This window comes from Nothobranchius furzeri, chromosome 1 (genome assembly GCF_043380555.1).
Source record: "Nothobranchius furzeri strain GRZ-AD chromosome 1, NfurGRZ-RIMD1, whole genome shotgun sequence".
In the NCBI taxonomy this organism is placed as follows: Eukaryota; Metazoa; Chordata; class Actinopteri; order Cyprinodontiformes; family Nothobranchiidae; genus Nothobranchius; species Nothobranchius furzeri.
The window spans coordinates 61,574,182-61,590,793 of record NC_091741.1 but is presented as its reverse complement, the minus strand read 5'-3'; the positions used below and the strand labels follow the sequence as shown (position 1 = coordinate 61,590,793).

The window sequence follows — 16,612 nt, the reverse complement described above, 5'->3', positions numbered from 1 at the left end:
ATGTGATTTTCTTCATTTTAATTTTAAGCATGCCAAAATTTGTATATTCTGACTTTTATGTGTACTGATGGGCTGTGCAGTAGTGCAGTGGTTAGAGCTGTTGCCTTGCAGCAAGAAGGTCCTGGGTTCGCTTCCCGGCCTGGGATCTTTCTGCATGGAGTTTGCATGTTCTCCCTGTGCATGCGTGGGTTCTCTCCGGGTACTCCGGCTTCCTCCCACAGTCCAAAAACATGACTGTTAGATTGATTGGTCTGTCTAAATTGTCCTTAGGTGTGAGTGTGTGTGTGCATGATTGTTTGTCCTGTGTGTCTCTGTGTTGCCCTGCGATGGACTGGCTCTTTGTCCAGGGTGTACCCCGCCTGATTACCCATTGACCGCTGGAGATAGGCACCACAAATTGACACAAATTATTATCAAACCCTTAAAACATCCAGATTGAGTATTTGGATTAGTATTTGAATCAAAAACCTGCCACATCAAGTCCTATAGACAACATGTATACTGCTCTCTATAGTGGAGGATCTACAGTTGGCAAGGGCCAATTCTATTTTTTATTATAATTGTTATTCATCAAGTAGCTGTTATTAAGTTTACAAAAATAATTATAAATGTATTCATATTTTATAGGTTACACTTTAAATGGAATAGTCAATCTTGTCACATGTGCATACATTTTCCAATTGAAAACATATATAGTCATTTTCCCTATTGTCAATCCAGTGTTCAACAAAATTGTTCAATTAACCAAACGAACCTGACAAGAACCTTTAATAATTCTGTAATGTTGTTCCTTCAGGTGACAAACCCTTCCTTCCCTGTGGTCGTGAAGATGGGCCATGCTCATGCTGGAATGGGAAAGGTGAGTTCTTTAAAACTGTGGTTCCCAAAGTTGGACCTGAGGCCCAACCATGGGTCATGAAACGCTAAGGTTGGAACTTTAGAATGATCCACAGAAATACTATAAAATTGAAGAGTAATTCCAGCAGAATATCAATTGGTATACAAGCATGAAATACTCCAAAATAAATAGTTTTGTTCGTTACCTTTGTTTATCTTTACAGCAATTTATGTTCAGGTTAACCAGCAAACTTTGGTCTAGCAACGTTGTCTCACTGACAATTTGGAGATCAGAAGATGAAAAGCGTGAAAGTCACTTTTGGTTTATTATTCTTGTGATACTTGAGGTTTTTTTTGCATCTATGGGCGTGTCTGAGTAGCTGCACCACTATATTTTGTTACGTTCAGCAATGAGTGATATATTTCTAATTTAATTCTAGCTGACACTAACTGGATTTAGGACAAAGGTACTGAATAAATCAAGTATAGTGTATTTTAGAGGTTTCAGCTCATTATTTGGTTAAACTCTGTCTACAGGCTCTTGCTCTATCTCTCTCTCTCTCTCTCTCTCTCTCTCTCTCACACACACACACACACACAAACACACGTCTCGATTACAGTCATGAAAGTCAAACATGATATTGTGATGGAGGCTTTGGCTGGTCTGACGTTGAGACAGGAAACCTAAAAACCGGTCTGTTGTCGTTTCTCCAGACCACCTCCGTCTCCCAGCGGACTATAGGGAGACACAAATCAGTTTTAATCAGACTGTGACATGTGAGGAGATGTACTGTTTTAAAGCAGACGACCAGGGCTTTAGTCCTTTCTCTTCAGCAGCTCTTACCCAACAGCTTGACTGATATCCATCACATCTGCTGAATACACATTTCTGTGAACAATTTGTTGTTTTCATCTCTCTGAACCTGATTTAGAATGAATGTTTGCATGTATCTTTGTTTGAATGTTTTTATTTTAACAAGTAGCTCCAACAAAATTAAGCCAGTCCCTTGTCCATAATTTCTCTAAATTCACTGGAGGAGTTTCTGTCTTTAGTCTCGTTGTGTTTGTCTGAATGGTTGGGTTTGGTTTCCTGTCCAGAACCCAGACATGCTATAGAATATCCCACAAGGCTCAAGGGGAACATGGAAGTACTTGTTGAGCAAAAACCCATTTAACCCATCAGACCTTACAGAGCTCTGATAATGTATTTACACTTCTGTGAAAAAGCATTTGCCCCCTCACAGACATTTTCCTAACTAAAACGTTTCTGATCCGCAAGCAAAGATAACCTGAGTAAATACGAAATACAGTTTTTTACTTGTGATTTAAATTATTAGAGGAAAAAATATCAAATACAAGCCAACATGAACCCGTGTGAAAAAGTGCAGGGGGCTTCGGTCCTTTTGGTGACACACAAAGCATGACCACAACCTTACAATTAAAATAATGATCACCTGCAACCGATTAAAGTGATGCTGTAGACTTTTTCTCAATAGCAAATTCATCATCCTCATTCTTCATTACAGACTGATTCCCTGAAAATTCTGTCCGACTGGAAAGGGGCAGCAACCCCAAACATGTTCATTGTTAAAGTGTTAAAAAAGTTAGGAAAGAATGTTAAAGTGTCAAATATTAAAGGACTTTCTGCCAGTAAGTAAATGGTCATTACCCAGAAAATAGAAAATGATTGATTTCTAACAAAGCTTTGTTTGATGTTGATGCTTTTTCACTGTACTAAATGTCTTCTGCAGAAAAAATGTGGGAAACTTTAATGAGTGAAACGTTGAAAGTCAGTTTGCTTGTGTTCTTTGTTTCTTACCCTTATTTAATTGGACATTTTAACAAAACAAGGGAACACAATGCCCCTTTAAAATGTATTCCATTCTCTTCATCTGAAATCTTTGTTGTCTTGTGAGTTTGCATTCTGAGCTAATTTGTGAAACCAAGTGATTAATTATCAGCTTCATATGTGGTTTTAAACAGGTATTCGTGTTATTACCCACCAAAGTGACAACATTATTTACTGGACCAGATGAACCCACCTGTTGTTTAAATAATTTACGGTTTTGGTACGTTTCTGGCTTGTGTTGAGGTTCTCTTTATTTGATTTTATTGTTTATCTTGTTAATGAATGACGTCATATTTAACTGATTACGTTGAACCACCCAGACACTGTTTCTGTTAGAACCGTTGCCATAGAAGAACTGAACACAACACAGAACTTTTACCCCAGAGATATTTACAAGCTTACATCCTCATGGTCATATTTTTCAAATGTATTACAAACAGGGAATGCTATAAAGGTTGTAAAAACCACTTTGTGATTAAAACTGTATTTGTAGCAAAAGCCTTAGATTATGACACGTGTTGGTTTTTGCAAACTTTGCTGCTTCAATTTGTTTTTTAGTTGTTTCCATAGTGGCTTGCGTGTATTCAGTCTCATTTCATACATTTTAAAGGCTTTTTCACTAAGTTAATGCAAAGGCATGATATCTGCAGTGTTTCTTACTTAGACCTCTGCAGTTCACTGACATGCTGTTGCTCAGCTTATTCCAGATCCTGACTGAGGGCAGCTCATTCTTCATGATCAGTGCTTGGAGTTAGTGTGGACTTGTAAGGCTTTCCTGCCTCTGAATTGACCACAAGTTATCAATGGGATTATGGTCTGGGGAGTTTCCTAGACCTGGACCCAACATCTTGGCTTTTGGTTCCTAGAGCCTCTAGTTCTGACTTTACCTCTTTTGTCTGGTGTTTTTTCCATGCTTAATATTATTTATCACCAAACTGCTCTTGGATGGTTGTGAGGAGTTCCTCAGGGAGGGTGTTTAGGTACCATTCTTTTTTTCATGGCTGTTCTGAGAATGAACTGCGAGAGAGTTCACTGACTCTCTTAGCTGAGAAGCACTTCCACACATGACTGGTCTCAGGATGCTTTACTGTAGGACGGCAATGGCTCACTGGGGAAGAGCAGTTGTCCACTGATTGGAAGTTGTGTAGTTCGATCCCAAGTACCAAAATATCACTAAGCAAGATACTGAAGCCTGAAAGTTGCCCCCCTGGGAGACAAACAAATAGCTTTTTTGAGAATGGGTCAGAGACAGAGAAATTGATTTATTGGGGATCAAGCAAGGGTCAGTCCCAGCCTGCCAAAAGTGTTCAGTGTTCAGCAGCCTCGCTTCTGTCAGTGTGTCCCAGAACAGCTGTGGCTATATTGTAGGGCTGGGCGATATATCAATATTTTTAAAATATCGGTATAATTTTTAAACAAGATATAAGATGACTGTATATCTTTAAATTGATATAACTGGTCAAACTACTATGCTAGCGATTAGCCGCTATGCTAGCGACATGTTGCTCCGTCTCTAAGTGGCTATTACATGTATTCTCACAAGTTTGCTCAATCTGAGAGCCTCTGGGTAAATGTGCTGCTCTAAACTTTGCATTTGGTGTCCTGGGGTCTCATTTATCAAACATTGTGTAGAATCCTTACTAAAACTGAACGTGGCATGGTTGTTGGTGCCAGATGGGCTGGTCTGAGTATTTCAGAAACTGCTGATCTTCAGGGATTGTCTCACACAACCATATGTAGGGTTCGAGGGGGACATTTTCTTGGCACACTTTGGGCCCCTTAGAACTAATTGATCAATGCTGCAATGCCACAGCCTGGCTGAGTATTGTTGCTGACCATGTCCTTCCCTTTATGACCACAGTGTTCCCATCTTCTGATGGCTACTTCCAGTAGGATAATGCACCATGTCATAAAGCTCAAGTCATCTCAGACTGGTTTCTTGAACATGACAATTAGTTCACTGTACTCAAATGGCCTCCAGAGTCACCAGATGTATATCCAATAGAGCACCTTTGGGATGTGGTGAAATGGGAGATTCACATCATGGATGTGCAGCCAACAAATCAGCAGCAACTGTGTGATGCCATCATGTCAATATGGACCAAGATGTCTGAGGAATGTTTCCAGTACCTTGTTGAATCTATGCCATGAAGGATTAAGGCAGTTCTGAAGAAAAAAGGGGGGTCCAACCCGGTACTAGCAAGGTGTACCCAATAAAATGGCCAGTGAGTGTATATTAACACTGGTTTCATTTTGTTATTAAATTCCATTTTGGAACCTCTAAAGAAAGAAGGTAGACATTTTTTGGTCACCTGGGTTTCGTTTGTCAGCTGGAATAGACAAAAGGTGGTACAATAAGCCTAAAAAGGGTTTTATGTGTTTCCTCCTTTATGTTATTTAAAAAAACAGGGGCGTTGTTACGTAATTAGGATACTAAAAAGTGTGTAGTGAAAAGTGCTTGCCTAAACTGAATGCAGCAGACGTGTTGATTGGTTGCCACTGCGTCATTTCCCTTCAGTCTGTGTTTACAGTCTGCAGTCTAATAACTTGATGGTGACGTAGATGAAAGCTGCCCCTGGCACCGTTTCTACCCAGGGACCCTTCATTATCCAGCATGTGTACAAGTGAGAGATTCCTGTGGGATTGTAAGCAGCCACTGCTAGCTTTGACTGCTGTGTTTTGCTTTATAATTAGCTGCTCACTAACAAGTGGCGTCTCTCCTGCAGATTAAAGTTGAAAACCAGCAGGATTTCCTGGACATCACCAGTGTGGTAGCCCTGGCGGGGACCTACGCCACCACTGAACCCTACGTCCAGTCCAAATATGACATCCGCATCCAGAAGATCGGCAGCAACTACAAGGCCTACATGTAGGGGGCTTCATATTATGAGCATCTTGGTTTTAATTTCCTATTTTAAAATACTCAAGACCTTTGTTTTAAAGCTGTTATGAGACAATGTTTGAAGATGTTTGCTGTTTTAAGATGATCAAAAGTTAAAGATCAAAGGAAGTCTTGAGCCACAAAATATGTAGATCTTGGATTCTGAAGAATTCCTGTGAGGAATGTCACAATAAGGATATTCCACTTCCTTGATTCCAAACCAAATCATGTAAAACAAAGAAGTCCATTACTTCTTCATAACAGGCTTGCAGACAACAAACCATGATTGCTATTAAGCTGTTACTCATTACTTGTGCATGCTTTAGGTCATTATTTAGAGCCTAAACTAGAAACAGTTTTTATATTTTTCTATTGAAAAGTGAAAAAAGATTAAAAATGAAGAAAACTTAATGGTGTGGTTCTCTGAAAACAAAAACGTAAGGATTATTTCTGATTATAATCAGTCACTCTGAGTTTTTCATGCAGGCTGAACATGAAAACAGTCTCCTACACCTATCTCCTGGGTTAACTTCTGATAGAAAATAGACGGTGAAAATCTAGGATTTGAAAATCTCGACAGATCTACGTCACACTGTCACATAACATTCGTGGATTCACCCATCTTGACTCACGGCAGGGAAGGCTTTGTTGGTTTGGGAATCAGCAGCGGACATCTCAGCTAGTTTAAGCTAACTGTTAGCATTAGCAACTTAACTACACAGCAGAAGCTGCTCCAGGCTTGTGTTAGGTTAGTTGTAGAGATAAAACATCAATGTTGCATGTCAGTGGTAGAGTCGTGTTTATCAAATTCAGGGCGAGATGTCCAAATATCAGGACTCTAATGGGCCATTCCCATCTGTACCAGGTCGGGCCGGGTAGCGTAGGTTGTTTACATATCTGGGTGGCCTGGTATTTTTCCGGGCCAACCAAGGCTCATTCTCAGCCCTCTTCTCGAGGGGGTCTGCTTCAGGCCGACCAGGGCCAACACACCCACTGCTGACAGCAAATTCACACCTTCCATTAGAGCAAGCCTCTGATTGGTGGATAGAATCAGCCCACATGGGCTTAAGGCAAGGATGTGTGGAATCAACCGGGCCAGGCTGGGGCCGACTGGGGCTACCCGGCCCAGGCCGACCCGGTACAGATGGGAATGGCACATTAAACCTGCCCTGATAAGCTCTCCTGTGATGTTGCAGACTTTGAGACAGGGTTTGTGGGCTTTTTTGCGCCCTGAGTAATGCCTGCAAGGCATTAAATCCTACTAGAGACCACTGCAAATGTATTGAATAAACAAGTTATCCACACTTTTAAATAAGTTTATAAAGTAAGAAAAACATAAAAAACACTAGCCAGTTAAAAATCAATAAAGGCATTATTTTAATAGCTCTCATTAAAATCCACAGGTTACAAGTTTTCCTTTCCAAACCTTTCAGTGAGTGACTTCTGAAAGGTTTGAGTCAATTAATAGAAGTTTCTCTGGAGGATGACGGTGGTGAGAGACCTTAACATACCCAGATCACAGTTTCGTCTTATTCCTCTTAAGAATGTCTTACCTGCCTGTTGTAGAAACAGTGTTTTGAGCTGTTATTGGTAGTGAGACCCTTTTTATTGATCTCTCATTGGTTTTTGATAAACACAGTTTCAAATCAATGTTGTATATAACCAAGATGTATAGGCATCAGCTGGTTATATGAAAAATGCTGTTCGTGGAAGTCGCTCTATGAGGTTTTCTGGTCCACCATAACTACATTGTTGGTGATTTAGAAAACTAAAAAAGCAGACACCTCTCAGGAGTATTAGAGACAATCTGATAAGCTTAAGTATTAATATTGGATAGAAGATTTTTGATTTGTCTTAAATAATCAGTCAACACGGTGCTCACATTTTCATTAGTTGTGTGTCTATTTCAGCCATCTTACAGGTCCTGGTGAAAGTTGTTGCCAGACTATGTCTAACTAGAGCTTCGGGAGTAGGTACAAAAAAGAGATCAGGAGCTGGGTGTCACTATTTTCATTCCAAACCAATAAATAAACTTTATCTGCATCAGGAGTGAGATTGTGACAGGACATTCAGAATATTTGATAATTAAACAGAACCTTCAGAAGTCTGACCTGAATGCCAGTTGCAACTAGTAGTCACTGAATAACTGCTTTTTGTGGACTTTAAGATTTACAGTGCAAATATTTCCCATGAGTCTGGCATGTACTTATTCATGGAAATGATCATAGTTATTGAGACCACAATGATTGCTTGCTGTGCTATTCCTAGAGCCTCAATGGCTTTCAAACGGGACTCAGCTGGAGGTTTAGATCTCCAACACTCAGCATGAAGCTGTAGTCTATGACAGCCATTCAAATTCAGGCAGACAGGTATTTTATGATCTGAGGAACATTGCATAATAATGCTTTGGCACATTATAATTTGGGTTCATTAACCTTTGTCTTTGCATCAACTCCTTCTTTTCTGTCAGATTTTGAAGTTGAGTTCTTGGAAAATCACTGTTCTCAAACGCTGCCTTTAGAGCAATAATCCTAAAACTCTCCTAAAGAGAAGTAGAGGGCATGAAACTTCACAACAATTGCTATTTAAACTCACAGGAGTCGAGCACCATCTTTGAGATAGCAAAACCAGAAAACTTGCTTTCTAAATTGTTCAGCTGAAAAGAATGCATTTTGTTCCTCCTTTTCATGAATCCAGACTACTCTCGTTTGCTCACATCTATTAGGTTTAGAGAAAGTGTGCTGTCTACTTTTAAGTCATTAGAGTCCAATCATTAGACAAACAGCACAGTCAATGCTCATCTGATCCAGTTTGTTCTCCAGCCAGTAATTGGCCTGTTGTAGGTGTGGACAGCAAGCATCAATGAGAAAGTCTTGGTGGTATTTTCCCATGAGGTTCAGTTCCACAAGCAGAAGCTGTGAAATAATAAATCTAATAAAGTGTTGCAACTTTCAAAACAGGTTGTGTTCATTTCCAGAGATTTCCTTTTTTTATTTCCCAGGAGAACATCCATTTCTGGTAACTGGAAGGCAAACACAGGCTCTGCCATGTTGGAACAGATTGCAATGACAGACAGGTAATCTTCTTCAAATGCATTTAGAGGGATTTTCCGGTCAACGTTAATCCATAAATGGTGTAACTTTGTTCCAGATACCGTTTGTGGGTGGACTCTTGTGCTGGGATGTTTGGTGGCCTCGACATCTGTGCTGTGAAGGCTGTTCATGGAAAAGATGGCAATGACTATATCATCGAGGTCAGTGTGATTTTAGATTACAAGAGGTAAAGGATGATGGTGATCAAGCAACACAGAGCCCATAAGAAGTCATTTGGCAAAGACAGAAACTTGGTTTTCCATGTTTTAATGTCTTCCTCAAATACATCAAGGCTTTTGCAGTGTAAAAGGCACAGAACTGGTCTAGCTGAAATGTTCTCTTGGGTTTCATCTCTTTTTCATTATTCATCGAGGCGAAAATCCTCATCAAAGTCGACAAGGATGGGTGGATCCAGAGTCTGACATATGACCGGGAAAGCCTTGAAAGAATGATTAGTATGTAGACCAAACACATACAGGACAATGAAAACACCATCAGAGCTCAGTAGTTGACTCACTATGCTAACTTTGTTGATAAAGTCTCATTCTTGACCCAACAGAGAATGACCAGACATAACAAATGTGGTTACATGTTTGGGCTTCATGGACAATGGTTAACCAGTGCGCTAGAGGCCTTTCTGTTGGACAATCATTCCAAACAATCATGTCTAATCTACTGTTGTTTTGGGACATCAAACAGAGCGAAGATGGCCTTTTATGTGACATTGTTCTTATCAGTGACTGCATGGGACCATCTCCTCTTCAAGATTCCTCATGAATATGTCCAATGGCCAAAACAATTTAGAAACCTTGGGTTCTTTGGAACCAGACAAGACCAGTTGATGTGTGTTCTAGTTTTTTTGTTTGACCGAGTGTCATGGTTAGGATGAAAAAATTAGTTTGGGTTCTTGGCTAGAGGTCGGGGTTAAAGTGGATTGGCATAAACAAGCAAGCTGAACTGACCGAATACTCGACCTGTTTCAGAGGCTTTAGTTCTGGTTTGAGTTTCAGAAGTTCCAATGTAAAACGTTTAAGACTGCAGGTTTGAGACTGTAACAAAGAGCCTAGCTGGACTTAGGCCTAGGGCACACTGGAGGCAGACGCGCCGCACCGCGTCGCGTCGCGTTGTGCTGTCATTTTAAATAAAAACCATTATAGTTAATGAGAATGGGTACACGGGGAGCGCTGTGCCATGTCACTGAAGCACCGCACTGAGGTGCTGAATGTAGGCGCCAGTTCTATCTGTTTTCAACATTGTGGAGTACTTTAGAACAGACATTATGACGCGGAGTGGCGTTACGGCACAAACCCAGCCGCTGTTTTGATAACTTTAAAGCACTATTGATCTTAAAATATTCTAATAAATAGCATACTTACCCATTTTTAATGAATTTGAGTCTCACAAAACACAACGGCAGGTCTGATCACGTATAAACAATAGAGTTACTTCCCACCTCCTGTTCTCAAGTCCTGCGTGATGTTGTGACTATCGCACAACTTTCCAAGAAGTGCTAAGCGGTGCGTCCTGTGGGACCACTTGACTTCTCAAAATCACATGCAGGATGCTGTGCGATGCGTCTGCCTCCGGTGCACCCCAGGCTTTACACTTCCACCTGATCAGATCCACACTTGCACTGGCTGATAACTGACAAAAACGAAAGTATTTTGGTGTTTAGTGTTCACACAGCTCTTGAATACATAAAAATGTTTAAAAACAGACTGTAGTGTTTGGTCCAATTCAAAATCAATAACTAATGGTGATCTGGTGTAAAGCCTGTTAAATAGCTGATCCTGACAGTAAAAATGAAGGGCATATGAAAGCAGAAGATGTGAGCAGTCTTTTTATTCCATTTATAGATGAAACATAAGAGAGAAATAGAAGACAGATAGTTATATCATGAGCAATCAGTTTTGTTTTCAGAACAAGTTCCTTTGCCTTGAAATCTGAGGAAACAGGCCAGTCTGGGACATCTGACATGCCCATATTCAGTCTCGGAGCATGTCGTCATGCATCTCTCTATCTGTGCCTGGTGAGGTCAGATGACTTTTTTAAAACCCCTAACTATCTCAGGAAATATCTGGATTCTCCCCAGAGACATGTTGTCAGAAAGCTGGGCTGTTTGGACAGAGAACCAAACGACAGAGTTAAACAGCAGCAAACCCTCATGAGAAACACTTCCTCTTCTAACACTCCCTCTTTGGCCCTATGTGTAATTTAATTATCTTCCTAAGGCTGTCAGGCCATCGCTGTGGGAATTTGTTTTTCCTTCAGAACTAAGACAACAACCATGACACCTCTCGGTAATGAAAAGTAATGAGCTGTTCTGAAGTGCATCATTAACTCCTTACTGAAGCTGATTAAACAAAATTAACTCCAAGTTTGACTGGAAAAGACTACAGATGAGACAAATGAGGCAGTTTTGCATAGAGCGTGAGTTCCCATGACAAATGAGCTTTCTTTTAATTTGTAACAGCCGTGTGAGATAAAACGACATGATGATATGTCACCAACTACTAGAGTTTTCAATTAGATGAAACCAATATAAAATGGTGTAATGACATAACAATTGGCACTGTCACTTTTAACCTTAAGTTAAGTTAAGGTGTGAAAAACCATTTTTTAAATTATTATTTCAGGTTATAATCAGTAACCCTGAGTTTTTCATGCAGGTTGAACATGAAAATAGTCTCCTACACCTATCTGCTGCATTAGCTTCTGATAGAAAATAGATGGTGAAACTCTAGGATTTAAAAATCCTGACAGATCTACATCACACTGTCACTGAACATTCATGGACTCACCCATCTTGACTCATAACAGGGAAGGCTGATGTTGGTTGCCTAGTTGTATGAATGTCTGCCCTGGGACTGGGAGTATAGGGTTCAAATCTGCAGTCGGGTCATACCTAAGATCTTAAAAATGTCACCAGTGTGTGATGATGACTTGACATCATGTTTGTGATGTGCTGTGGAGGCGTCTGGCCTCCGTTTGTTAGCCGTTTAGCTAACTGATCAAGGGGGAGGCACTTTGTTGCCTTCTCTCTGTCAAAAATTTCCCAGAAAACTGCGCGGTATTTTCAAAAGGATGGTGGATCAGGACCCAGCAGCTACTTTGGGGGCTAATTTCCAGTTTAAATGTAAGTCAACTAATTTTAGCTACTGGGCTGATATCTAAAATGATTTTTAGATCCAAAGCAGTTATCTATGGTTGGGTAGTTGCTTGGTAGTTGCAGCTTTGGTGGCTAGCAGGTAGTAACTCGCTTACATATTTAATTTAACCGATATATACACAATTAAAAAGTAAAAGGTCCGTTATACATATATATTGAAACTTATGTGTGCGAAATATAACTTTACCTCACGTGTCATGCGACATGATTGCCACGGGAGCTGCAATCACGTGAGGTAAGTCTTTTCCATTTAACTGTTTTCATTGGCCAAGGAGGGACAGTGTCCTCATAAGCAAGGCACCTGACTTGGCACCTTGACATTGAGAAGCTACCCATTAGCAGAGGTGTGACCAAGTCACTGCTTTGCAAGTCACAAGTAATCCACAAGTGTTTCCAGTCAAGTCTTCACTCAAGTCCAAGTCAAAGATGTCACGACGTGCTGCGGAGCGGAGCGGAGGAAAGGCGAGGATCCAGACCGGGGGAGACAAACAGGCAGGCAGGTAGGAAATCTTAACATGGGTTTATTAAGCACGCTGACGCTGGAACAATGACACCACAAGGAACACAGAACAGCAGGAGTTTAAATACATGAGGAACGGGAGCTATGGTGATTGGGAAACAAGAGGCAGGTGGGAGCAATTAACGGAGACAGACTACAACATAGGAGAAGACAGGACAGGGTGTGACAGTACCCCCCCCCCCCCCCCCTCAAAGGGCGGATCCCAGACGCCCACAGGAACCAGGAGCAAGGCGGGGGGAGGGGGACCCAGAGGGAGGGCCCAGAGGACGATGGAGAGGCGGCAGGGAACAGCAGAGTTCGAGGGCCGGCGCCTGCGGCAGATGAGGCGACGGGCCCGTGGAGGCCGGCACCTGCGGCAGAAGAGGAGGCGACGGGCCCGTGGAGGCCGGCGCCTGCGGCAGATGAGGAGGCGACGGGCCCTTGGAGGCCGGCGCCTGCGGCAGAAGAGGAGGCGACGGGCCCGTGGAGGCCGGTGCCTGCGGCAGAAGAGGAGGCGACGGGCCCTTGGAGGCCGGCGCCTGCGGCAGATGAGGAGGCGAGGTGCCTCTGGAGGCCGGCGCCTGCGGCAGAAGAGGAGGCGACGGGCCTCTGGAGGCCGGCGCCTGCGGCAGAGGAGGAGACGAGGACGGACTCTTGAGGACCTGCATCTATGATAGAGGAGCTCTGCAGGCTGGGCCGGTGACAAAGTCTTTGCAGGCTGGGCCGGAGCTGCCCTCAAAACCACCATCGGAACCGGAGACCGTGGAGACGCCGGGCTGGACGGAGCATCGACCTCTTGAGTGCAGAGAGCATCCCCAGACGAGGCGACGTCAGACGAGGCGACGTCGTCAGACGAGCCGACTTCAGAGGACGAGGCAGCGACGTCATCAGACGAGCCGACTTTGGAGGTGACGTCATCGGACGAGCCGACTACAGAGGTGGCGGCGACGTCATCAGACGAGCCGACTTCGGGGACGTCATCAGAGTTGGCGGCGACGTCATCAGATGAGCCGACTTCGGGGACGTCATCAGAGGTGGCGGCTTCGGGGACGTCATCAGAGGAGACGGCTTCGGAGACGTCATCAGAGGAGACGACTTCGGGGACGTCATCAGAGGAGACGACTTCGGGGACGTCATCAGAGGAGACGACTTCGGGGACGTCATCAGAGGAGACGACTTTGGGGACGTCATCAGAGGAGACGACTTCGGGGACGTCATCAGAGGAGAAGACTTCGGGGACGTCATCAGAGGAGACGACTTCGGGGACGTCATCAGAGGAGACGACTTCAGAACTGGAACGGGCATCGACTTCAGAACAGGAACGGGCGTCGACTTCAGAACAGGAACGGGCGTCGACTTCAGAACAGGAACGGGCGTCGACTTCAGAACAGGAATGGGCGTCGGCCACCATCGACTTCTGGTCCGGGGGCGTTGGCTTCGGATCCCGGGGCGTCAACTTCTGGTCCTTCGATTTTCGGACCGTCGACCTCTGGACCGGAACCGGAACCGTCTGCATCTGGCCCGGAGGTGTCGGCTTCTGGTCCCTCGACTTCTGGACTGCTGAGTTTTAGACCGGATCCGGTACCGTCTGCTTCCGGGTCGGTACCCTCTGCCTCTGGGCCCGCTCCGTCGGCTTCTGGGCCGGTGGCAGAGCCGCTGTTAGGAGAACTTGGAGCGATGAGGAGAGGCGGGAGGTCAGCTCGTCCAGCTCTAGCTCCCTGAGGCTGAGCGTCCGACGGAGCTGGGCCAGCTCAGCCCGCTGACCGGCGAGTTCCGCTGGGTGAACCCCGCGCTCACTCCCCTGGCCCTGAGACGAGGAGGATAGAGCATCCAGGTGAGACTCCTGGCGGCTGATGAGCTCGCGGAACCGGCCGAGCTCTGCCCGTTGCTCTATCAGCCGGGCTTCGATTGCTGCTCCTTCCTCTACAGGCGACGGAGGCGCCGGTTCGGCAGGAGACGGGACTGGTGGTCTGGCCGTGGGCGTGTCCGAACAGCCACGCTGGGCAGGAGCAGAAGCGGGCTCACAGCTCCGTCTGGAGACCCCGGATGGTGGTGGAGTCCGGCGTTTTTCCCCACACCGTGGACCGACTCCGGGGGAGCAGATAGCCAGCCTCGTGCCCACATAGCTGGAGCGATCCGGGAGCGTCTCCCGGTCCAAACTCCCATCCGGTTCTGGGAGGGCGGCGAGGATAGCCGAGGGTGCCGGTCGGTGCCGCCGTCTGCGGCGGGGCGGATCTGGAGCACAAGGAGACGGAGAAGCTGGCCGGTGGTCGGACGTGAGCCACTGGAGAAGGAAACTCCATGGGAGAATCTCCCCGTTGTATCCACTACTGGGGGGTGGTGTCATTCTGTCACGACGTGCTGCGGAGTGGAGCGGAGGAAAGGCGAGGATCCAGACCGGGGGAGACAAACAGGCAGGCAGGTAGGAAATCTTAACATGGGTTTATTAAGCACGCTGACACTGGAACAATGACACCACAAGGAACACAGAACAGCAGGGGTTTAAATACATGAGGAACGGGAGCTATGGTGATTGGGAAACAAGAGGCAGGTGGGAGCAATTAACGGAGACACAGACTACAACCTAGGAGAAGACAGGACAGGGCGTGACAAAAGACAACCAAGTCCAAGTTGAGTCCAAAGTCAATGATCTGGAAGTTCAAGTCAAGTGCAAGTCCTAAACTATTAATTTTCAAGTCATAATAAAGTCATCTGTCCAACTTCGATTTAATGATGATGATAATGAATAAATTCCAGAACTAAAGCTTCTTAAAGCTTCATTTATTTGCTCAAACAAGCAGAAAGTGCAACTGAAACTGATTATAAACAAAGTGCTGCTGCATTTAGCAGTACAAGATCAAACCCAGAACCAAGAATGGTTTATGATTTTTGTCCATGTCGTGCCACTTTTGTGCTAAAATATCAAATATGGTCAAATCATCATCAAGTCAACAGATGCAAGTCAATTCAAATCGCAAGTTATTGGCATTCAAGTCTGAGTCAAGTCGTACGTCTTTATAGATTTTATCAAGTCAAGTCAGAAGTCATTAAAATAATGACTCTGATTCGAGTCCAAATCATGTAACTCGAGTCCACACCTCTGCCCATTAGCATAGCAACTCCACAACACAGCAGAACTCCTCCAGGCTTGTTTTATTAGTGGAGATAAAGCATCCGTGTCACAGAGCAAAGTGAGTCAGTGGTAGATAAATGTATGCATTGCATTGCTGTTATTCAGTCCAAGGCAATATGTCCAAATATTATGAAATAAGTGTAAAATGTCCACTTCATTAAGACTTCTTTCTTTCTTCTGGATATCCATATTCTTGGTGTCAAATAGCTCCTTTCCATCGCCAGGTCTGGAATGGTCCGGTCTGGTTATTTTTAGACTTGTATGTTCCGGTATGGGTCTGGAACCTTCAGGCGAGCGTTTCGATCGCATTTTGGGCCATCACGTCAACATGCGAGGTTAAACGAACCGTCATGCGTGAATTTTTAAGTTGTGCAGCTATTCAGTATTTCTGTGCTGCAATAAATGGTCTACAGAGCTAAAGACAAAACAAAATGCTTACCACAGCTTCCACATGTGACTCCAGAGTCCAGTCGCTAAGTCCAGAAGCCTTCCTCGCTGCCTCGGCTATAAAAAGCATCCAACGCATCAAAGCAACTCCGTGTATTTCTCTCATCCAAAAAATAAATAAAAAATCAGCTCCAGGAGTTTCTGTCCCGACACTGTGCCAACGTCCGCTCTGATCCTTCCGATCCTTTGGCTGCCATCTGCTGAGAAAAAAAACAACCGATCTGTCTAGCTCCTCCTGTGGACTCTCATGATGACGGTAAGAAATGTATGGAGCTCTGAAGGTGACCAAAACTTGCTACTTGCTGGCATTTTTTCACATTTATCTAAAGCTAACAAAAACACAAACAATGGAACTCCTTTGTTTTCTTTGTTGCAAGTAGTGACTTATTTCTGTCAACCAATCAGTGGACCGTGTTGTTGCTCCACCCTAACACCACAACGCTCCAGAAGTTTCTGGACCTACAACAGAAGGGAGTCAAAAAAGTCTCAGGATAGGCATGGTCCAGGTAGGTTGTCTGGAACAGTTTTGTAATCGGAACAGAAAAATTAGCGACCCGATCCTTCCCATTCCATGCCAGTTTGGGCAATGGAAAAGGCTTAAAAGATGCATCTGGTCCTTGTTGACATGACCACAGTCAGTGTAGATTTGTTGGCTACACATTCGTGATGAGAATGCCCCACTCCACCACATCCCAAAGGTTCTGG

The 16,612-nt window shown here is 44.1% G+C and overlaps 1 protein-coding gene across 3 annotated transcripts in view; it reads left to right on the top strand.

The window, feature by feature from the left end:
- syn3 (synapsin III) overlaps positions 1–16,612 on the top strand; it is a 203,361-nt gene that overhangs the window by 174,721 nt on the left and 12,028 nt on the right. For all 3 annotated transcript variants that reach the window (XM_070549581.1, XM_070549585.1, XM_054740043.2), the window contains 4 exons: positions 797–859; positions 5,413–5,555; positions 8,569–8,643; positions 8,718–8,820. In XM_070549581.1, the coding sequence (XP_070405682.1) occupies positions 797–859; positions 5,413–5,555; positions 8,569–8,643; positions 8,718–8,820 (384 nt within the window). The remainder of the gene's footprint in view (positions 1–796; positions 860–5,412; positions 5,556–8,568; positions 8,644–8,717; positions 8,821–16,612) is intronic.